The sequence below is a fragment of the Thunnus albacares genome, chromosome 6 (assembly GCF_914725855.1).
Source record: "Thunnus albacares chromosome 6, fThuAlb1.1, whole genome shotgun sequence".
NCBI classification, from domain to species: Eukaryota; Metazoa; Chordata; class Actinopteri; order Scombriformes; family Scombridae; genus Thunnus; species Thunnus albacares.
This window is the reverse complement of record NC_058111.1, coordinates 10,271,651-10,285,739: the sequence shown is the minus strand read 5'-3', so window position 1 is coordinate 10,285,739 and position 14,089 is coordinate 10,271,651. Positions and strand designations below refer to the sequence as shown.

Genomic DNA, 14,089 nt, shown 5'->3' with positions numbered 1-14,089 from the left:
TGTAGCTGATGGTTTCACACCTTTCACTCAATTTCCTCAATGACGTCAGTCGTAAACTTCAGGAAATAACTTAGTTGGAAGACTACAAGGGCCTCAACTCAGAGGACTGGACATAGAAGAAAGTGCTACTGGGCAGATTTTGTGTACTGAGCTGTTGGAACCAGTGAGGACTTTCTGCAGCGCATGTGGAGGATGTATTTTTCTGTCAAACATCTCAGAGTATGAAGAGGAGTCGTGCAACTTTTAAATATTTTTATTCATGCTGGTAATGAGACCTCGGTCATTTAAGAAATAAATTTGCGTCTTATTAGGAAATGAACACTACCTGGGGCAAAACATATTTATTTAGACTTTGATGTGTAGACTCCAAGACAAATACAGAATATTTATTCAGGAATGCCTCGTGGGCATACAGTAGGTGGGGATGTTGTAGCTGTCAGAGCTGCCTCTCTTTCCCTCTCCCTCCCTCTTTAGTTATGACTTTGCCCCTCTCTTCTCTGCCTCTTGCCTTTTTGCTGAAAAGAGGAGGGGCTGTCTAAGTAATCCAATACCTGTCCAATTCATGAATGTTACTGTAACTTGCTGAACTGCCCTGACAAGTGCAGGGGTTAAAACACATTAGCAGACTGAAGCTGACAGCTCTGGCTGCATCTCTGCACAGCAGAAATTTGCTGCTCGACCAAGAAAAAGAAGTTTGTAAGGAAGGAAAAGGAAGAGACAAATTGAACATAACACTAAAGAAAGGGAGAAAAACCTGGCGCAGCTTCAAATGACTCCTTTGGAAGAATGATAGAAGTAGCTGTGGGCTCCCTGCCATCCAACATGTCTTCAGAGGAGAGTGCTGTGAGAGACATGGCTGAGATTGAGACGGATTGCTCTGAGGGACTGGATGAGGTGGTTCTGGGGCGCATTGCCAGCTTACCTCTGGATCCATTCCCACCCAGGGACTTCAGAGGGAAGTTTAAAAAGATGCGCCACAAGAAGAGGCCCACCATTCTTGAAAGTAGGTACTGCTTTGACTCTGTGAAGTCATGGTAATTGCCTCAAGAATTCAATTTTTTGATTTGTGAGAATATTTTTATATATATATATATTAAAACACAGGGCAGAGGCAATAGTAGCAGATTGATACTGGACACCTCTCAACCACTACTGCCATCACTTTGTGAAATGCCTCACCTCACCAATGTATTTTTCATATTTACCAAGGAACCTCATGGCTTGTTAATAATGGACTCAGACAGTGGGAGAGTGTATCACATAATTTTGGACATCATGTCGTTGAGGTCATTGTCACAATATAGTCTTGTACCTGACTTCACTTTCCAAAGTTACTTTCCTCCTTGTGTCTTTGTAAAAAAAAAAAGGAGAAACAGGGAAACAGAGTAATAACAAAAAATAAACGATTAAATATCAAAATATGTGAGCAAAAGAGAGGAAAATAAAGAAACGAGGGGCGCCAGGGGCAGAGAGTAAGAGTAGTCTGAGCTTGATACCACAAAGATAGCTGAACTGAACACATACCTCACATTCCTCACCTTCATCAGAGCTTGATAATGCTTTTAAAAAGTGCTTAATGTGTCAGAGCTGTTGCCCACTTACAGGAAGGCCTAATTAAGGAAAAATGTGTCCAATCATTTTTGTTTTAGGATGTGTTTCTGAATGATTTATCATATGCACAAGTTGCTTTGAGACTGAACATGACTGCTCGCGATGCTGCCAATAAACAGACCTGAAAATGTGTTAATTTAGAGTGTTACTGATGTAGCTGCCTTACAGTTCTTAAGAAGCGGCACAGATCCTATCTAGTGCGCCAGCAAACTGTCAGTGCTTTACATCTAGATATTTGGCAGCAGTTACCCTTGACAAGTTTAGAAACATCCAGATAGGATGTTATGCCAGGAACACTTTATTTAAGTTTCTTCAGAGTGGCAGTAGCTCAGATATTTTCATGATACACACTCCTGGCTGTTATGATGTGGTGTGATACAAACAACGTGTTGTCGTCTCTGGTATGTTCATTAGATATTTTTCTGATCTGCCTTGACAGTATAGATATCTGTCCAAAAAAAGTGCACAGTCTGCTTCATCATTGTCTTGTACAGTCAACTCCAGTCTCTCTGAGAGACAGTCCATTAGACAAGTTATTACTGCTTCTCAAATAATAGGAAGCATGGCCTGTCAGGACAGGCGAGATTCGTAAACCTCATACCTTCACTGTTATGGATTTGTGGTATTTTTGTAATGAGAAGGAAGCGTCGGTGCCTCGTTTAAACTTTATAGAGTTGACACAAAAACAAATAGTTTAAGAATCTCTGCGATGTGATTTTGAGCTAATGCTACCTTTCATATTTTAGTGTCAAAAAATATACTCTCAGTGTATTTGGTGTTTTTGTGCCTCTTATTTTCACTATCTTACTTGAGACGTAGAGAAGTCTGATGTGTCTCCATTGGTCCGCCTCTGCTTGGACTTTTCCTGTTAAGCAGCCTTGTTGAAAAAGATTCTAAAATTATTCAACGAGGGAATTACATAACTGTTTGCCCTTCCGAGGGCCCCTTACCGTACATGTCGGGCTGACCAGATTATAACTGATGGATAAGTGAGGGAAGTGAACCATTTGGGCCGATCACTGTTTTCAGTAATGAAGTTTTGTTACTGTGACCATAATAGGCCAAGTGATTCCCCACAATTAAGCTAGTTTTGCTCTAATTAGACAAATGTTTGACATAATATTTGGATAAATCTGAAATACACTTTGTCTGAAAACAGCATGAGTTTAGTTTCAAATGGAGTAATGATTGAGTCTATAGTTTGTTTTTTAAAACACAGAATTATGCAGTACCGTCTGGGTAAAATGCTGTTATTTCTACATTGTATTGTGCTTCCACTGAATATGGTGATTATTTTAGGGTAAAGATTTGTTTGCTAAAAGGGAAAACATACTGGGCATGTCTGAAGATTCACTAAACCAAAGCAGTATACAATATTCATCAGGTACCCATGTAGCTGTTAACGCTCTTTATTTAATAAAGTCATATTCACTATGCTAAGATGTTTATTCATCAACACAGAATGTGACTTATGTCTATCACTAGTAGGTACCTATTTCCCCTAAAGCATTTCTTGTGTGTTGTAATTATCACACTATTATGACATTACTCTGTGTAATAGTTCTAATGGTGATGAAAGGGATATGTTTGATATCATGTCCATCAGTTGACTTGTGGTCCTTCCCCTTTAATGCAGTTTGCATAGATGCAACCTAACCAGCAGAACAGCTCTGTAAAGTATACATGTTATCACCAGTCATGATCTTCTCATAATATAAAAGCTGTATTCCCTGGAGTGTTAATCTGTTACGGTCTGACTGTATGAATGAAGTGTAGCAACTCAAAAACACAACACCCATAAATGATGACGCAAATCACAACAGCACTTTTTGTGTGAGGTGGTTTATTGACAAAATTAAAAACACAGTCCCTGCTGTAGGAAGGAGGGTGAGATGATACATGTTTACACTGAAGACTATAAAAAAATGTCCTGTATGACTACACTTACCTCATGGCCACAGGAAAAGCCAGACAGCGCTGTCTTGGGTGTAAAGGCCTCTGGAATGTGTGTTTACCAAACACTGTCTACAACCAGTGATGGCTTCTCCATCATAAAGTGTGTTATGCAATGAAGGTCAAGTGGCTGTCGCTTGATGGACAGACAGAGTTCTGATAGGATTATACTAAGAGTTATGAGAGGCAGCAGAGGAAGGAGGATTGGAGGATGTGTTTTATAGTCCGCATGGCTGAAGATATGCATCCTTTTTATATATAAAAAAAGTGTTATCAGGATTAGAATTAATCATTAAGATGTCATAGGTTCAGGAAAAGCAGCTGGAAAGTTTAACTTCATTTTATTTTACTTGGTGTATAGTAAGAATAATGTAATGGCACTATTAAAAGACAGCCATTAATTCTACTGATAGAATTCTACTGATAATGAATACTACTGTTTACCTTCATATTGTCTGGTTATGAGCAGTGGATCACAATAATCATCTCTAGATTTATTTCAGGATTATGTGCTGATAATGCTGATGAAGTGTTTTATAACACTTTTCTCTTAGCCTTTCTGTTTAATCAAAAGTCCGATATTTCTTAATTGATTTATGCAATTTCTGTCATGCAGACACCAGTAATGAAGGGTGTGCTGATGCATGACTTACAATATAAGGAATAATTATAAAAACAGCCCTGAATATATATATATATATATATATATATATATATATATATATATATATATATATATATATATATATATATACATACACATATATATACATATATATATACATATATACATATATATATACATATATATACATACATACATATATATATATATACATATACATATACATTTAATTTTGTCCCGTTGGTTAAGGCTGGGCGATATGGACAAAATCAAATATCATAATATCTTTGACCAAATACCTTGATATCGATATTGCGACTATATATTGTAGGAATGACTATTGGTGCTTTCACAAAATATTGACACAATGAAATGTTTGATAAATAATTATCAGTAATGTGGATATAATGACTAAGTAGGTTAAAGGAAATAATAGAATAAGTTCAGAAAATTACACCACTTTACTGTAATGCAGCCTTTTAAACCAGGAAAAAACAACGCTTATGTTATATCACGATATTACAATATCCAAAATCTAAGACAATATCTAGTCTCATATCATGATATCGATATAATATCAATATATTGCCCAGCGCTACTGTTGGTCATACTGAGCAATAGGCTGAAGATGCTCTGGAGACTTGTGGCAGACTGTTCTCTATCATTTGACGCTTTTTACAATAAACATTGAATCAATTTATTGAAAAAATGAGCAGTGGATCACAGATAATTTAATGGATAATGAAATTAATCATAAGTTGCAGCCCTAAAAAAAAAAAACATTCAGGAAAACTAAGGAAATTTGCAGCATTTGACCAACCTTTTTATTCAACAACTGTTTAAAGTTGCTGTTGTAAAGAAGTAAACAACAGTCGGCCCCCTGCACCCATGCAGATGCCCTGTGTGCAGTTGATCCCGACTGCTTGCTGATCACTTTAATGTCGTCTTTCCTGTGGTCTCCCAGATGTTGTAATGTGTCATACTTCCCGCGTTCTCCGTCTCCTCTGTCAGTGGTGGTGGCCTGTCAGATGCTCCCAGTCACACTGAAAGACGCACAAGCCCAACGCTGTCATCATTATCAGGCCCTGCATGCAGACAAACAGTAGTTATTATTAACTGCGCCCTGCTAAGAGGATTGCTTCCTGCACTCTCAGCCTCCGCGCAGTTATTTAAAGGGAGCTTGCATTGCCGCCCACTGCCTGCCACAGCTTTAGAGAGAGAGAGAGAGAGAGAGAGAGAGAGAGAGAGAGATGTTGAGAGAGTGTGGAGGGAGCAGAGGCAGGAAGGGAGAGAGAGAGGGCTGATAGCCAAGGACAGGACACAAGAGACAGGGTAGAGCAGTGCTCGTGTGTTTTCTCAGGGTCTCGTCAGCACCACAGCATTGTGTGCGTCACAGAGAGGTGACAGCAGGCGCTACCTGCTGGTCCCAGCTCAGCTTCTGCTGCTGCTGCTGCTACTGGAGGGAAACCACAACTAGAGGGGGGACACTCAACAGGAAGCTGCAGCCATGGCAAGCCAGCAGGATTCAGGCTTCTTTGAAATCAGCATCAAATCCCTGCTGAAATCGTGGAGTGGCAGTGAGTAGCAGTTTGTCTCTTGTTGTTGTTGTGGTTGTGCTCTGCTGACAGAGCCGACTGACTGACTAAGGCTGCAGCTCTACTGGGAATGACTTTATAGCCTCTTTTTCCCCGTTGTGGTCCTTGACAGGGACGTGCTGTTGCTTGTTGCAGATTGAGCAAAGGGTGATTTTATAGTTCAGCACGCCGTTTTTTTTGCAAACATGGAATCATTATACTTATAGCAACAGAGCATCACACTTCCAAAAGGTTTTATGTTGTCTCATAGCAACAGCCAGAAACATACAGTAACTTGGACTTCCTCCAAGTATCTAGTAAGAGCTACTGGCTAAGAAGTTGCTAATTATACACAGCTACCATCATACACTAACATTACCTAGATTCAACATGTTTATGTTCTGCTGATGCTGATGGTGATTCAGCATATCATTCCTGTTGCTTCTGTTTAAATTGAAGCCTTGTTTTAGTTCAGTCTGTGAGTCTATGACAGAGTCTAAATAGCTGTTATTAAGTGCCAGGACACAGTAATAGGATTAGTGGAGGTTCAGCTTGGTTGCATGTTCTGTCCAGAGGTAACAGCTTCACTGCCTTCCGTCAGGCCCATGAGGGTGAGATTGGATGCCTTCCTGCTTCTGATCATTATTAATTATCATAATTTTGTTTTAAGATATGAGAGGTGGACTTTGAAGATGGACTCCTGTTGGAAGAAAAAAAAAAATGGCAGTAAAAAGAAAAAAACTGCACTGTTACAAAGCACTTGTGGTATAGACTTCCCTCTAAACCTATTTACAAGCAGTATCTGACATGTACTTAAAAGTCTCAAGTGAGAAATGGTAGCAAGTCAGCTCCACCCCCCAGATAGTGTGATAGCTTGTGTGTATCTATTGAATCTGGATGTAAAGAGATACCACAGAACACGCTGTCCCTGTCTACACATTCAACATTGAGCCATCTCCTGATGATGTTGCATAATCCTCACAGTGGGTCACTTTGCTGATAAAGGCACAGGCAGTCATTCTACTGTATCTGCAACCGACCCACAGCTCTGCATTTAACATTTTCATTAAATATGTGATCTCCTAATCTCGTCTCTCTCTTATCTCCCATTTACATGAGCCGTTATGTAATGAATCACAAGATGACACAGATAGTGAACCCAATGAAAACTAATGTAAAAACACTTCTTTTTAAATGTTGGGCCTTAAAAATCTCAGCTGTTGATATGAATATTAAGGCGTATTTATTTATCTCTTTCATTATTGACTTTGAGAAATGATCTGTTTGAATTAGAGTCCTGAACCAACTGCTGTATATTAATTACTGTTTGGCCTGTGACCACAAGGGAAACAAAGCCAAGGCCCTCAGACACTGGTCTCTCATAAGTCAGTGTGTCCAGCTCTAATATAACAGTGACAACCGGCAGCACAGAACTGGCATTGTGAAGCAGCAGCGTCAGGTCTGGTGTTCAAATTGCCTGAAGGCCGGTCTACCGTCAGCCAATCAGAGCGGGGGATGAGCTGCAGTGTGCTGAGCACAGCGGTGCTCTTCTAATGAGTACTCAAACATGTTGTTGTTCAGTTTTATGTTATGAGATGCAATTATGCAGAGTTTATTTTAAGATTATTGTATCCAAATGTTAATATTTGTTTTCTGTTTTCTGTGTCACATTTGACCATATTCTTTAATCATTCCACTTCCATGTTTTACCTATATTCAACAAAATATGCAGTGTATTACTTGTGCTAGTATTTTAACAGTGACAAAAACTGCAGAAGGTTTACATAGATGAATCCACTTCTGGTTAGCTGGAAGAGACAGATGCAGGCGTTTTAACAGGGACTTATATAAATGGACTGAAACGCTCTCTCACAGCAGGCAGCAGTTTCCAGCATGATGTCAGCTTGCTAAAACAGGGCTGATGGTCAATAGTTTGAGACCGACATTTTAATCTGCTTTTCACGGAGGTCTGTAATCACTCTCTCACTCTCTCCACTCTCCCCATTTTTTCGAGACACTCAAACTGTGAACTTGTGATAATGTATCAGGATGTTGCTCCATTGGGCCCTAATGTTGCCTCCTCTTTTGATTAATAGTTCAGTAAAAATTGTTCAACTTTAACTCCTGATAGCATTCCAGAGAAATTAGGAGAGAGATTTGCAGCTGTTCATTTTTTAATTGATTGTAGAAATTATGTCCTTTGCACCAAAACCAGTGCTACTTATTTTACAGCTTAAGTCATGCATTTAATGTAACCTTTAGGGATGTATTCCCTTTTTCATTTTAATATGGAAATATAGTCAGTTGGGCACATCTGGATGCTTGACGTAAAACTTTATGACCCAAACCAGCCAACAAAATGTTCCCGCTTATTACATAACATGACTCAAACTTTCTTATTAACTTTCACCTTTAGTGGAGCACCTACAGTAAGAATACTGTTCCTTTATACTCAGCCTGGGAGAATAATATGTTAATACTGTACAGGGGTGGCAGAGAGGACCACATGGTAATGTTTGGCCCTTACAGAGCATGAATTGCCTGCCACTCGTTCACAGAAATGCCTTGTCAATGATTCTCACAGCAGCTGGACAAAATGCTCCCAAAGGTCTATGTTGACACTGGAATTTCTGGTCCAGTCAAGGAGGTCAGCGGTATCTAAATATCCACCCACTCTGTTCACAAACGGTTGCTAAAGTGGTTGTTTACTCAGTGGGACTGTCTCTGCGGATGCATATAGGGAACTGCTTTCTTTGTGCATGCATGTGTGCGTGTGTGTATGTGTGTGTGTGTGTGTGCATGTGTGTGTGTGAGAGAGAGCCACTTGTTAGCCTGTTTGTATTGTCCTCTAGGGAGCACCACCATGCTCAGTTTGTTTTCAGCATGGCGATGATGTAATGCACACTGTGCCCAAGCCCCTTTTCGTTTGTCCTAGTCTTCGTACAGCACTCAGAGCAAGAGAAAGTGCTTGATATGTACACTGGTTGCTTTCTTAACCGCCCATCTCTTAAAGGCATTAACATGGGAGCATTTAGTTCAAATGAAATGTCGATTTCACCTCATTAAACATGTTATGCTTTGTAAAATTTTCATTAAATCAAATATGGTCGCATTGAGACTCTCTGTTGCTGGAGAGTTATCTAAAATTCAGACTGTTGTCTGGTTTTCTTTAATAAGCATAGTGCTCAAAGAATATTTTAACTTTCTTAAAAGTCAAGCTGCTTCTGTTTACTTTAAGGGGCGTGTCCTGAAGCAGTGTCTGATCAAGAATGGTGTTTACACTCTGGTGGTCTGTACCTCGTGCTTGAGGATCACAGAGGTGGAGGAAAGGGGAGGGCTGTACTGTCAGTATAGTGTGTACCCCGGGATAAATATAGTCACACAACTATGCCACCATAGCATGTTGGACCTCATCACTGTGCTGTGCCTCAGCTAAAAATTCCTGCCTGACCTTCACTCTTGGAAGCCACCGGTTGGTCACAAGGCTAGAGGAAGCCATAGCAGAAGGCAGCTCAGAGAGAGAGAGAGAGAGAGAGAGAGAGACTAGAGACTGCGTGGTCTCCCGTACAAAACACTACTCCCACTTTTTAAAACACACCCGTCGTTGGCTCAGTGCGCCATGGAAATTATGCCCAGGAGGACAGAGCCAGCTTACACACAAGACATGGACGTTGGTGGATTTTACTAGCGAGCATTTGTCTTAATTCAGGACAACCCTGGATACTATATCCTCCTTCCCCACTATGGATGGGACGGCTGTGTGCTGGAGTAAGGCCAGCGTCATCAGCTTCATCAAGGGCCTGGGTAGGTGCTGAGTTGCCATGAATGAGAGAAGCATGTTCTGAAAGCCATACAAGATCGTCACACATGCTGGGCATTGACAGGCTCCGTGTCCTGAAAAGACCTGGCGAAGAAGACCTGTTTACTGGTACCACTGGTGCTACAGTGTTTCTCTCCTATACAGCTTTGCCAGAGCTGCATACTCTTACAGTATAAAAGAATGATGATTAGAAGTTTGCTTAACTCCTGTCCTTTTCTGCTCTGCATTGTAACTGATTTGTAAAATCTCTATTCCACATTCACCTGTGTGGTTCTGCAATATTTGTTTACATTTTCCTTTAACTACCAGTAAAGAGGTAATCGTTTTGAGTAAAACGGTTTAGGCAAGTCATTAGAGCTGTTTTCATCCTGTGGACCTTTTGATCTGTGAGAAAATTGATGTTTCTGCTTTTGGTCCCTCTTTTGGCAGGCTATAGACACCATTAAATTAAATTAGCAGTTATCTGATTCCTCTGTTTAACTCATGCTTTAGCTTTTTGTCGTGTCTCAACTTGATGAACATAAACAACTTACATTCCAGTGCTCATCTTGCCTATAGGTGTCCTGATTAAACTAACTATACCTGCTGAGTCTTTGCTTATCCTATAAGTCATGCTTCAGATTTCCTCTCCAGCCTCTAATGTTGATCTATAATTTAACAGCAAAGGAATCAGAACTGAAATGCTGACCACCAAGTCTGGTTTGACAGATGTAACGTGTGTGTGACACAGGGCAAGCTGTACTGCAACTTTGTTGCTGCGTTTGTGATTTTTGTCCTGTCATTTATCTTGTCACTCACACATACACACACACAAACACACACAGAATGCAGTAGCTGAGGAAAATATGTCTCCCATCGTCTGGCAGTAACTCTATTCTGTCTGTCCAGAATCCTCTCTGAATATTTTACACATCAGATTTATGGCAGTTCATGAGGTGGATGTGCAGTTAGGAGTTGTAGAGATTCTGCCTAAATGAAAATTTCACTGCTCTAATGAGATGTTTGTATGCAGTTTTATACTATATTTAGCACTTTTTTGTCTGGAGGCAGCAGAGTGTAACACTGAGGTAAATTTTAACTTGTGAGTTAGTTCATGGGGTTTTATGGCCTCAGCCAAGCCATCCGTAATTAAACGTGGGCCACATCATAACACTGGCTGAAGGATGGTCACATGCACAAGATTTTTGCTTCCCTCAAAGGGCAATGACATCTTTGGTACGAAATGAAAACACCAGCTGCTGGTCGTGGTGTTTTAATTTCCACATGCGCGCTGTGCTTTGCAGCAGTAGGAAAGAAAGAGCAGGCTCGGGGCACGTCGGTGCCCTTTGGACAGTCTCCCTTAGGAATGTTCAACATGTTGGGAACTTTATGTCCATGTTTGGAAACTTCTCAGTAGATCTGTGGCTGATCCTGTCCCACTCATTTGTGCTTGATTTGGCAATGTTTTACTTGACAAAATTGTTTCCCATCTCATGTTTCTTTTGTTGTTTCTGCAGCTTCGCCTGTGGGGAACGGATACAGTAAACCCCCCATCCCTCCAGTCTGCTGTCCTCAGGGAGAGAAAGGTCCCCCGGCCATGATGCCCATCAGCATCGACCCGGAGAGCAAGCCGGGCGAGTACGTCCTCAAGAGCCTGTTCGCCAACTTCACCACCATGTCAGAGCGCAAGATCCGCATCATTATGGCTGAGCCGCTGGTGAGTCAGCAGAACGGCTGGAGAGTTACTACTTTTTGTGTCCTTTGGTGAATGCTGTGGTTGACCTGTTTCTCTTTTTAAAGACGTTTGGAGATTAAGTGCATATTGCTATAAAAGATAAGGCAAAAGCAAAAATTGCTGCTGGTATTATCAGATAGATATGAGGTCATGACATTGGTGCTCTATAAAAGTGGTTTCCAACCTTTTTTGATCATGACCCCGCGATACACAGCTCTATCTACTAGCTTCCTCTCAAAGGAAGGTTGTCTGTAAGTTGTGAGCAGTTCAGTCAAAGTGTGATTTTTCTTTCTTAGATTGTTTCATTAGAATATTTTATAGACCATACAGAACAGTATTTAATTATACAGTAAGAAAAGAAGCAAAGATTTGAGAAAAGTTAAAAAACAATACAATTTTGTGTTGTGTTGAAGGTGTTTGTTTTTTTTTCTTCTTGTTTTGCTGCCTCGTTAATCAACTCGTGACCCCTTGTGGGAGTCTTGACCCTGAGGTTGTGAACCACTCTAACAAGGTCAGACAGGAAGCCTGATAGACAGGCCCACAATAGCTGGTTTGACAGTTATGAATTACAAACACTAATGGAAGAGGTATGCAGATCCTTTACTTAGGTAAAAGTACCAATACAACAATTTAAAAATACTCCATTAGAAGTAAACATAAGATATCATATATCATCAGTTAAATTTTTTATCTGACAACAAGCTGGTAACAATAGCTGTTAAATGACTGTAGTGGAATAAAGTGCTAGATTCTTCAAAATCTAGTGGAATAGAAGTAGAAAGTGGTATTAAATGCAAAAACTTAAAATGCAAAAAATGCAAAAACTGCAGATGAAAATAAAACCATATGTTTATCACAAGGTCCATAACTGAAGTGCAGTTACCTCTAATGCTGGAGGCTGGAGGCTCCAAAAAGACAGCCAGTGTCAGCAGATTAATTTTTGATCGGTTTTGTGACAACTGGCAACCTGACTCCTGCTACTGAATCACTTAACAATTTAAACTTCACCAGAGATATACCACTGTCAAGGTCTTGCACATACAACTGAGTCTCAGGCACAAAAGCGGAGATGTCAACTACATTGTCATGTTTAATTGCTGTCAGCTAAAGGCCTGTTTTTTGTGTGTGAATCACCAGCTCCATCTGCACAGAGAAAGAAACAGCCTTGGGACAAATGTGGAATTTTTAGCCAGCTTCATAGTGTGTGCTTCAGTATTTACAAGCTTCAATTGAGTTTATCATGGGAAATGTACTGCTGTAATAAGCCCTGGGAGAAGTTATAGTGATCTCCTGTATAATGTACTCTTGTTTTGTTTTGAACCACAAAACTGGTGGTGACAAAAAAAATTCTCAACTTTAGCAGCTTTAGATCCAAATAGGAGTTCTGGGTCTTATTTAGGGATCTCCTTACTGGGGAAAAGTCACTTCTCTGCTCAGTAGAGTGGACTAATGAACTTGCACTGGATTGTTACTGTACAGTATGTGTCTAAAAAGTTGAAACAAAAGATTCTATCATTCTATCAAGATTTTATATCAAAAAATTTTCTCAAATGTGAAGCTAGAATTTAAAAACTCATAATTGAATCGACTCAGCTCTGAGGTTTTGTCAAAACCCTTGTCATTTGTTCAGGAAAGTACCAACATAAATATACATCTGCCTTTAAGAGGTTTAGGTTATTCATCCAGATATTTAATAAAGTCTGTTTCAGATCTGAGACAATAAGGTTATTAATCAATTAGTCAATTGGCAGAAAGCTCCAGCTCCAACTTCTCACTTGTGAAGATTTCCTACTTTTCTTTTCTTATGTGATAATGTTTTGGGGGTTTTGAACTGTTGGGACAAAACAAGCTGTATAATGATGCCAGGCTTGGCTTTTGGATATTGTAACGACCATTTTAACTATTTTCTGACGTTTTATAGACCAAATGATTAGTCCCATCAATTGTGAATATAATTGGTATATTAATCTATAATGAGCCTATTTGGAACTGACTGGTAAGCCTCCCTCTCTAACTATTTTTTTCTGCTCTTGTCTTTATATATTGACAAAAACACTGACTAATGAGGAGATACTGTAAAATTAGGTGAGGGCAAAAGCGGCCAATAAAAAGAGTTTTTGTCCAGTCAGGGTTGAAGCTGATCGCTGGGGCCAACAACAGCTGTCATTAATAATTCTGTTGACAGACAGTCAGGCAGACGAGGAAGAGCCTGTGTGAGTTAATGAGGGCTCCACTCACCACCTGCTCTCAGGACCACATAATTATCTTACAAGTACTACTGAAAGTCAACTATAAATGACTAACTGATCCATTTAACTAAGAAACGCCTCTCACTCCAACTAAAATACATATAGCATTAGTCACCATACCTTTTCCTTTACGTCCTAAGGCAGTGTTACATTGTTTACTACATATAGTTCCCCTTCCATGCGGTTTGAACAGGTCTGATATACTGTGAGTTTATTCGTGGTCTTATATCAGTGAGGCTGCTGTGGACAATCAGTCTCCAGTTTTAGAGACTGATTTATAGGAAGCTGTTAGTCACCGGCCTTGGTCTGCAGGGAAGTGTTAATTACCACAGGGAAAGTGTGCAACCTCTCGTTTTAATGTGCCTCTCTCCAGAGGACTGCAGGGAGGATGTGTCTCTCTTTGTTTTTCCTCTCAGTGGAGAACTGGCTGAGTAATTTGTTTTAACTCTGCCTTGTAGTTATTGGCACACAGTTGTCCCTCCTGTTCATCCTCATCATTTAGGTGACTTTGTTTTAACAGAATCCATCGTGTCTAATGATTTA

The 14,089-nt window shown here is 40.0% G+C and overlaps 1 protein-coding gene across 3 annotated transcripts in view; it reads left to right on the top strand.

Annotated features, from left to right (window-relative positions):
- The first annotated feature begins 650 nt into the window (after positions 1-650).
- Positions 651-14,089, top strand: part of frya (furry homolog a (Drosophila)) — a 47,919-nt gene continuing 34,480 nt past the window's right edge. For 2 of the 3 annotated variants that reach the window (XM_044354820.1, XM_044354819.1), the window contains exons 1-2: positions 651-1,003; positions 11,080-11,279. In XM_044354820.1, the coding sequence (XP_044210755.1) occupies positions 787-1,003; positions 11,080-11,279 (417 nt within the window). In that variant the 5' untranslated portion in view covers positions 651-786. Of the gene's footprint in view, positions 1,004-5,501; positions 5,767-11,079; positions 11,280-14,089 lie in introns of those variants that run through there. The other variant, XM_044354821.1, reaches the window with a different exon arrangement.